Here is a 9,583-nt window from a genome sequence, read left to right as displayed (position 1 = left end):
TTTAGCGATTGATTAATGAGAAACTGGTGCATCTCACTCACGATTGATGTATTTTGTGTGTTTCTGTCTTAGCTGTTGGTTTGCATCCAGTTCCTGTTTTTACACTCTGTGAAGGTGTAAATGAATAATCTGAATAGAGTGTCTATGTGCAATGAGAACCAACAGAAAGGGGCAGGTGAGGTGAAGGGTGTGTAGCCTGGTTACGTTTCTGTCAGTGCAGTCAATAAGCATGCAATCCTGGACATCTAGTTTACACAGTCTTTACAATATCAGGCACAGGTCATAAGAAAAACGCAGATTATAAGTATACAAACTATACGTTAGGTTACAAAAACAAGAAGGATCTTAAAGAACTGTGTGTTATGAAATCTGACCGTTGCTGTCTATTATCAAGAGAGACACAAAGTTTAGACTTCGTAACTCAGTAACAAAAACATTGCAGGTTGCATCATGTTCACTTTGTTGTCTCCTCAAGAAGGTTGCATCATGTGTTGATGTGTGTTTTTTACACGGTATGTTCACAGTGGAACATAAGTTTTTGTTCACACCTCTGATTGGGCTGAGGCCACAGAGACAAGAGTTTGCAGTCAGCTGGTGATTAACACAAGAAGGTGTGAATCCTCGATGCTTCAGAGAAGGGTCATTAACTGGATGTTTGTCTTGTTAAGCAGCTGAAATAAATCCGGTCTCCTGGGTTTTGGACTGTCATGCAGAATGTATGCATGTGTAAAAGAGAGAATGGAATGAAAAGAAGAGCACATTGTGATGATTTGATGCATAACACACCACAGCATGGTGACATCTTCAGCCTCGAGAGTCTTTCTAAACAAAATTTAAAAATATGAATAACTTAATTTTATACAAAATATAGTCATCCTGCACCTTAGCAGCTTCCAAAGGTGAATCATGAAGTCAGCCAAAGGTGAACGAAATGTTCCACAGAGCCCTGAGTGACCCTTCCTGCAGCCTGATTAGTCTAAATGAATCCTAAATTATCATGAAAAGTTAGTATTTGCAGCACATGAAATCACTGTAACCTGGTGCAGCAGCATAGGAACTATTGAGGAATAAAACACAGACCAGTTAGCTGTTTATAGATGTTAGCAGGTGTCAGCCAGAAGTGATTCCATGAAAAAGCCTGGAGTGACTGACAATGTCCATAAAATCTGCTCATGTACTACTTTATGTTGTATGTTCCATGTACCTATCGCAATCAAACATTTGCCTGTAAAAGCTCTACAATTCCCATCATTATTTTGGTGAAAACATTAAGTACTACTACAGGACGGTGCAAACATGGAATATGTATAAAATCCAGAGCAGCTCCTCTTACTGCAAGCCACCATCCAGATCGGGGTGTTGAAACCGAGAATGTTAGCCTTATATTTTACCATTTATTAATGTCTGTGAGGTTGGGCTGTACTATCATGTCCATAACGATAATAACAATTATTGTGATCAATGCTGAAATCATGACCGTTTGTCAGGATTCTTTAAAAACTTCTGAGACAAAATGTTTCTAGTGCACTTGTACATTTAATGTTGTGCTACATTCCTGCTATTGTGTAAATCTTTGCATCACAGTAAAACTTCATCTAAATGCACTGTATCTCATTAATGTGAAATGTAAATCTATAATTAGTTTGGTTTTTACATGATTTGCACCTTGGTTGCTGAGCTGTGATGCACAAACTGCTGTTTGTAAAGTCTAAACTCCACTTTTTGTCCATCAGTTTGAACAAAATGTAGAAACACCAACAACTTCCTTGACATGATCTCAGTTAGTTAGGAGACAACTGCAAGGACATATTCAGTAAACATTAAATGCAGTAAATTGCACCCCACAGTCTCCATTATGCTGGGCCAATTCAAAATTGTGAAAACATGGGTGTGTCCGTGGGTAGTTTGTTCTTCAAGCCACCACAAAAAAAAGGATGAAAACTGGAAGGCTGTTGATGGAGTGTGACACCAGAAATTCTTAGACTGATGGGAATTTGTTTGGATGACAGCATTCTGAACGATCAATCAACCAGTCCACCTGGACACTGCAGTCCTAGAGTTGACTTCCAAATCATTCAGGTTAGTGTGGAATGCTAAAAGCCTAACCTGTAATCTACAGAATACACAGTGTGCTTATTTTATGAAGTAACCTAGACAATATACTGAAATTGCAGACCTTACATTTGTTTTGTTGACATGTAGTCACTTTACCCTCAGAGCTGTAAGAGACACATTAATGGAAAATATGCCATAATAATCCTTAAGTGTCATTTATCAAAGTATTTGAATAGTGACCCTTCTCAATAGTACATCTATTGTCTTTGTGATATGTCTGTTCTACTTTAACTCCTGTCTAAACCCCAACACTTACAGAGCAAGATGTCCCATCCACTGCAAGTGCTGCATTAGCACTGGGAGTAGAGTATCAATAGACAAGGAGATGATTTTATCAGGGATTGCAGCCAAATTTAAATCAGTGTGGTTGTTGATGTTTATAGGTGGAATGCCTGAACATTTTTAATGCACCTCTCAATCCATATGTCAGAAAACTGCAGCATAACAGGAGCAGGTAACTCAGATTTGTGTGCAAGCAGACAGTTGCTGAATAAGAAGAATCATCATTTTTATTCAGCTCATCCATACTAAATGTACATGAGGCTTGATGGGAAAGTTCTCACACTGTTCTTAGTGCATGTGCACAGAACACGTCATGGTCACGCATGCACAACATGTGTGAACACTAACTGTCATGATTCAGGATGCTGCGTGACACTGTGTTACCATCAACAGGATGTTTGTTACTTGCATATTTCAGACTACTGGTAGGCGCAGAGAGCAAACATCACATTCTTTGCCTGTCACCGGCTGAGATGATCCAAACTTCATGTGGAGGATCATCATGGGGACCAGATGAGTGTCTGCAGCTACCATCAAGAGAAGAAACAGCAGCTAACAGTGGAAACGGCAGTCTCCAAGACTGGAGTACAAGCGTGTGGTCAGGAGCACACTTCCTGTTTTCTTTAACATCCATGTGGTTGTGTACCAAGAATTCATCGCCAATGGTTGGAATGTCAAAGCAGTTCAATTGTAACATTCTGAGGCATCAGACAGAAAACATTTGGGGGGAACAAACACTTCAACTGTGGTACAATAACATGTGGGTGTTTTGACACAGCGCAATAATGACAACCGGGTACGTTGCCTAAAAAAACAACTGTTGCTCTCCAGCCGCCCATCCTGCCACATGTGTCTTAATGTGGTTTCTGGCTTTTCCTCCTCAAAATGAAATTCAAGTTGAAGGGTTGTCATGTTGACAGTTGAGAAGATTCAGCTCCTGTCATGATGATGTTTCAAACATGTAAAGAATTAGAAATCCAGGGAGCATTGCAAGTGCTGCAGAAGCACTGGGAGCAGAGAATAAATGCACAAGGAGGTGATTTTAACATGGATGGGAGCCAAATTTAAATCAGTGCGGTTGTTGATGTTTACAGGTGAAATACCTGAACGTTTCTAATGCACCTCTCAATCCAAACATCAGAAATGTAATGTTCTTAGTGACCCTGTTGACTGGCAAGTCACTGACAAATTTGTTCTTGAGTGTTGTGTGACCGGCTGATTAGCCATCATGCCATACAGCTTTGGGGGAACTAATGATTGGTTTGGCCATTGCAGCAGGGGGTTCAAATCAATTGACGGACGTAGCTCCAGTATACTCCTGAACACTCCTGGACAGGTATGCGCGGTGCAGCACGCGAAACACTGGTAAGCTTTAGATTTTCTATTAATATTGTTTCTTCTTTTAAGACCAGTCTTTTGTGGGTGCAGTGCCGAGTCAGCTGACAGTGTCCCGGTTTATCGGCTGCGTCATGCACGTGTAGGGTCGGACAGCCGAGGTAACCAAAATGTTTGTCTATGCTTATCGTTATGTTGCTTGATTGTGGTTAAACATTTCTTTGATTCATTACAGTTTTGCCTCTGTTGCCTTGTCTTTTTGCTTGTTTATTTTGTTGTTTCTTTCTTTTAGTTTGTAGTCGTTTTGCCTAGTTTGGTATCAGTCTGCTTGGTTCGAGTTTAGTTTCGTGGCAAATATTGTGGTATGATGAAAGACATGGACATTAACAGAATTCTCCACAGGGAGGAAAAAAACAGTATCATAGGCGCGGAGGAAGAAACAGAAGATATAAATATGTTGTATGACCAAACCACCACCACATCTCAGCAGTTTCTCCTCCCGTCAGGGATGGAGGAACCTGAACTCTGCTTTCCACAGCTCTTCAACTCCTCCTGCAGGAGGATGAAGCGTTCTCACTTTGAAGCAATGCTGGTTCACATCCTGCTGTCCTGCATCTCTCTGCTCACTGTGATTCTCAACCTCGTGGTCATCATCTCCATCTCACACTTCAGGTAGAAAAATATTTATTCTACTTATGCCAGTAACTGATGTGTAGAAATGAATAATTCATGCAAAGAAAATGTTTTTGAAGAGACAATGTTGTGCTCTGTTTGCTTCTATCTGACTGATCATTTCCTGATAAATAATGATGAATCTTTTGCTGTTCTCCCTCCACAGGAAGCTCCACACTCCCACCAACCTCCTCCTCCTCTCTCTGGCTGTTTCTGATGTCTTCGTGGGTCTCCTCATGTTCTTTCAAATTGGGCTTATAGACGGCTGCTGGTTCCTCGGTGACTTCATGTGCACTCTGTGTCAGTATCTCGATTACATCATCACCTCAGCCTCAATAGGAACCATGGTGATGATATCGATTGACCGCTACGTGGCCGTTTGTTACCCTCTGCATTACTCTATTCAAATCACACAACAAAGAGTTCAAATCTGTGTGTGTCTGTGCTGGATCAGTTCTGCAATCTTTCAAGCGCTGGCTCTGAAGGACGCCCTGAAGCAGCCAGGCAGGTACAAGTCCTGTGTTGGAGAGTGTGCCATTGTCACTGACTACATTAGTGGACTTGCAGATGTTATTTTTTCCTTCATTGTTCCTATTACAATCATCATAGTTCTGTATGTGAGAGTGTTTGTGGTGGCTGTGTCTCAGGCTCATGCCATGCATTCTCAGCTTGTACCAACCAAGCACTCAGTTACAGCAACTGTTCAGAAATCTGAACTGAAAGCAGCCAGGACTCTTGGTGTTGTTGTAGTTGTGTTTATAATATGTATGTGCCCATATTACTGTGTTGCCATCACAGGCCAAGAAACCCTTCTCAATAGTACATCTATTGTCTTTGTGATATGTCTGTTCTACTTTAACTCCTGTCTGAACCCCATCATCTACACTTTCTTGTACCCCTGGTTCAGAAAATCAGTCAAGCTCATTGTTACACTTCAGATACTGCAGCCTGCCTCCCGTGAGGCCAAGATGCTGTAGAGACACTTTACCATGAACAGAAAAATGCACTCGGTGTGGTGACAAGTGAATAAAAAACAACTGTGTATTTCTGCCACATCAGAAAAAGAAAAATGGATCTGTATCACATCATAATGTGTTCATCAAGTTAGAATTTAATGTTATATGACCTACAAACTCAACAGGAAATCTTCTTTGTTATGTCAATATGTTATTTATCTAGTTACAACCTGAAACTCATGGTTAACTGAGGAAACAGTGTGCAGAGAAGAGATGAATAGAGGAACAGGGCTCATGTGCACAGTTTGATTAAGTTATACTTCATGCTTGGGCTGAGACACGGTGATTTTCTGCTGTTTTTAAACATGATGGATAAGTATGCTGGGAAAATTGAACCACTTAGCTCATGTACACTATTTGACAAAGTTCCATGTCATATTTGTGTTGAGACACGGTGACATTCTGCTGTTAATGATCATGGTGGACGATATTGTGATAAGTGCGTGAATACAAAGAAGGATTTTAAAAAGCATAGAGCTGTAAAGAAGGAACAATGAGTCTTAGTAACATCATTTCTCACTGATCAGCTGGAGGATCATAGAAGGATGCACTGATACATGATTTAACTTAACATCATCCTCAAGATCAGGAACAGCAAAATCTCACCATGTCTCAACCCAAACATGAAAGAAAACTTCATTAAATCCTATTAATGAGCCACATTCTTCAATTCATCTGATCTACGTTTTATTACGCTATAAATTATAACAAACAGTTCAAGTTAAACCACAACAATGTATTGCAATAACAAGAAAAGTGTCTCATAATGTGACAAATCTATATATTTGACTTTTATGTTATATATTAAAAATGTAAAAGACATCCTGGCACAACAATAAACGTTTCATGTTTTGAACTAAAATGAATCTGTTTTTTCTTTTTCTGCTGCTGTAGCAATAAAGAGGAAATATGTACTTGTGGTGTAAACACTTAAATAAAACATGTGTCCTTACATTGTGTATCTTACACAATAATATTCTCTAACAATGAAGTGAAGATACTGAGGGTGTGCATCACCTCTGGGAGGCTGATCACACTGTTATGATTGCTGTTTGTGTCCAACATCTAGCTGGAATTTGAAGGTGTTTATTAGTGCTGGACGATATGGAAAAAATCATATCACGATATGGATTATTTTATATCACGATAACGATATATATGACGATATACCACAACAAAGTATGTTTTCAGTTATTCTCTGAAAAGTTTGACAAAAATTTCATTTCTTACTTTTCTCCATGAAACTTTAACCTGTTGCCAGGGCTGGATCCGAATATCGGAATATTCGGTCCCCATGGTGGTATGCGGATATTTATTTTGAGATCCGAATATTCGCCCCCTCCTACCTCCACCCCCACCCCCCGTCGGGCGTTACGAACCGAGCCGAAAATTCGGCTCTTTCCTCCGTTAGCTCACCGCCTCTGACCTCACGGACCGAACCGAATATTCAAGTCATTCCTTCGTCCATCCGTCAAATTCCTCCCCACCCGGACGTTAAGGAGCGGACCGAATATCTGGAGCCCAGAAACTGCTATTCGGGCAGGTCCTACCTGTTGCGCTTCCATCGCTCAGCAGTCATGAGTTAAGCAACGTAAAGCATGTCACAAACCCGCGTGAGAATCAAAGAACGTAAAGCAGCGTCATGTCGCAAAAACCACAAGACGGAGTTTCTTTGAAAAATCTTTTTTATTCTTCTTTATTTTCACGTATATAAACTTAGAGTATGCATAGTGACAAGAAAACACTAATACAATCGTCGCAGGCTATTTAATGATAAATTTGCTGCAATAATTGATAAAATTAGGTTAGAAACGATAGAAACGACAGAAGAGAAATGGCACGATAGACACTTTTCTATCGTTCTCACGATACGTATCGTCATGTCACCCAGCACTAGTGTTTATAATTATGTTACAAAAACATCCATCCATCCATCCATTATCTATACACCACTTAATCCTCACTAGGGTCATGGGGGGGTGGAGTCTATCCCAGCTGACTCAGGTGAAGGCAGGGGACACCCTAGACAGGTCACCAGTCTGTCACAGGGCTACATACAGAGACAAACAATCACTCTCACATTCACACCTACGGGCAATTTAGAATGATCAATTAACCTCAGCATATTTTTGGACTGTGGGAGGAAGCCGGAGTACCTGGAGAAAACCCACGCATGCACAGGGAGAACATGCAAACTCCATGCAGAAAGATCCCGGGAAAGCCGGGACGCGAACCAGGGATCTTCTAGCTGCAAGGTGAAAGTGCTAACCACTACACCACTGTGCAGCCCCCTGTTACAAAAACAGAGCAGTAAAATAGAATTCTTTCAATAAATGACTGATGCCTGTGGCCACAGGTGGAGTGTAACTAAATGTATTAAAATCAGCGATAACAACTGTAATCTAATCATGTATCAGTCACAGAAATTTCTGATAAATGAGTGCAATATTACATTTCTCTTCAAATAAACTGCACTTTCATTTAGGTTTGGGAGAAAACATTATTTCTTCAGTTTTCAATTGTCCTCAATCCTCAGACTTTCTAATTGTTTCCTAAGAGCGTCAGTAAAACGTAGCAGAGCGTCTCGCACTTTACATTTGGTTTGTTAACATGTCGTCACTCTACCCTCAGAGTTAAACCAGATACATGAATGGAAACTATGTCAGAATAATCTTTAAGTGTCATTTATCAAAATATCTGACACAACTGCAGCATAACAGATGCTGTGAACAGGTAACTCAGACTTGTACGCAAGCAGAAGGTTGCTCAATGAGAAGGAGCAACACTTCTATTCAGCCCATCCATCCTTGATTAAAAAGTTCTTGCACTGTTTTTGGTGTGTGTGCACAGAACAAGTCATGGTCACAAAAATCAGATCAAATCATATCATATTGTACTTGTCACACACACAGCTGTACATAGTACAATGCATAGAGAAATGTTTTGTGCAACTGATAGACTAAACAATACGTACAAAAAATGTCCAACAACATATACAACTGAGTATAAAGATTACAATATAAGTGACTACAGTATACGGATTTAAATATAGACTGCAGTGTTATTGCTGTTTTGATGTGTGAGTATAGAGTGAGCATATGTAGTGTATGAAATGTGCAAAGTGTGCATGTGCAAAAGGCTTGCAGTCGTGTGTGTACAGGAAGTACAGCAGGGTGCTGAGCACAAAGCATTGGGGGGCTCCAGTGTTGAGGGTGAGGGCGGATGAGGTGTGGCTGCCCACTTGGACCACCTGTGGTCTGCTGGACAGGAAGCTGAGGACTCGTCTGTACAGGAAGGGGTCCAGACCAAGGTTTCTCAACTTGGTGACCAGCCTAGAGTAGACTATAGAAGTGAATGCCCATGAGTTTTCCACAGAGTATCCTAACATAGTTTCCCTTCCTGGTGTCCAGGTGGGTGAGGGCAGTGTGGAGCAGGTAAGCAATGGCATCATTTGTGGATCTGTTGGGGTAATAAGCAAACTGCAGGGACTCCAGGCTGTCAGGTAGGGAGGAGGTGATTAAATTTTAGATCAGCTGCTCGGAACACTACGTTACGACCGATGTCAGAGCTATTGGGATGGTAGTCATTCAGGGAGGTGGGCAGGGCTGTTGTTGGGACAGGAACTGCAACAGACTGTTCAAAGCAGGTAGGAATGATGAGAGAGAGAGAGGTTCAAGAAAACAGTAAACACAGGATCTAGGTGGTCAGCAAAGGCTTTCAAGACAGATCCAGCAATCCCATCTAGTCCGACAGCCTTCCTGGTGTTCACACTCCTGAACATCCTCCTCACATGGTGCTCCGTCACAGTGAACACCTCCTCCTCTCCGCCAGGGGGTGTGTCAGCTCATATGCTGTTCGCGTTGAAACGAGCATAGAAGATGTTCAGATCGTCGGTGAGAGTGGTGTTGATGTTCACCTGCGTGGGTGTCGTGTTGCAATTGGTTATGTTTCATAGTCCCTGCCTCAGTCCTCTGGAGTTGGTTGCTCCAATTGTGACTCCTGCTTCCTCCCATAATGGCATTGGCCTCTTTGACCGCTCTGCAGATGCCATATACGGCAGCCTTGTACTCATCCATGTTCACAGTGACAAGGTCAATGTTGGAGGCAGCGGTACAGGACTTGAGAGAATCGTAGGTAGAAAAGTTGGTAGGAAGGCACACTAC

At 41.4% G+C, this 9,583-nt stretch overlaps 1 protein-coding gene across 1 annotated transcript; it reads left to right on the top strand.

Annotated features, from left to right (window-relative positions):
• Positions 1-4,240: 4,240 nt before the first annotated feature.
• On the top strand, positions 4,241-5,979 carry LOC111582830 (trace amine-associated receptor 13c-like). The gene is made up of 2 exons (XM_023291682.3): positions 4,241-4,404; positions 4,571-5,979. The coding sequence occupies exons 1-2, from the start codon at positions 4,241-4,243 to the stop codon at positions 5,379-5,381; spliced, it is 975 nt and encodes a 324-aa protein (XP_023147450.2). The 3' UTR covers positions 5,382-5,979.
• The last annotated feature ends 3,604 nt before the right edge of the window (positions 5,980-9,583 follow it).

The sequence above is a fragment of the Amphiprion ocellaris genome, chromosome 11 (assembly GCF_022539595.1).
Source record: "Amphiprion ocellaris isolate individual 3 ecotype Okinawa chromosome 11, ASM2253959v1, whole genome shotgun sequence".
Classification (NCBI taxonomy): Eukaryota; Metazoa; Chordata; class Actinopteri; family Pomacentridae; genus Amphiprion; species Amphiprion ocellaris.
Note: the sequence above shows the minus strand (reverse complement) of the source record. Positions and strands in the feature narration are given on the sequence as shown.

Coding starts and splice junctions, on each gene's coding strand:
- LOC111582830 (XM_023291682.3), top strand. CDS start 4,241: ATGGAGGAACCTGAACTCTGCTTTCCACAGCTCTTCAACTCCTCCTGC. Junction 4,405..4,570: donor ATCTCCATCTCACACTTCAG/GTAGAAAAATAT, acceptor CTCCCTCCACAG/GAAGCTCCACACTCCCACCA.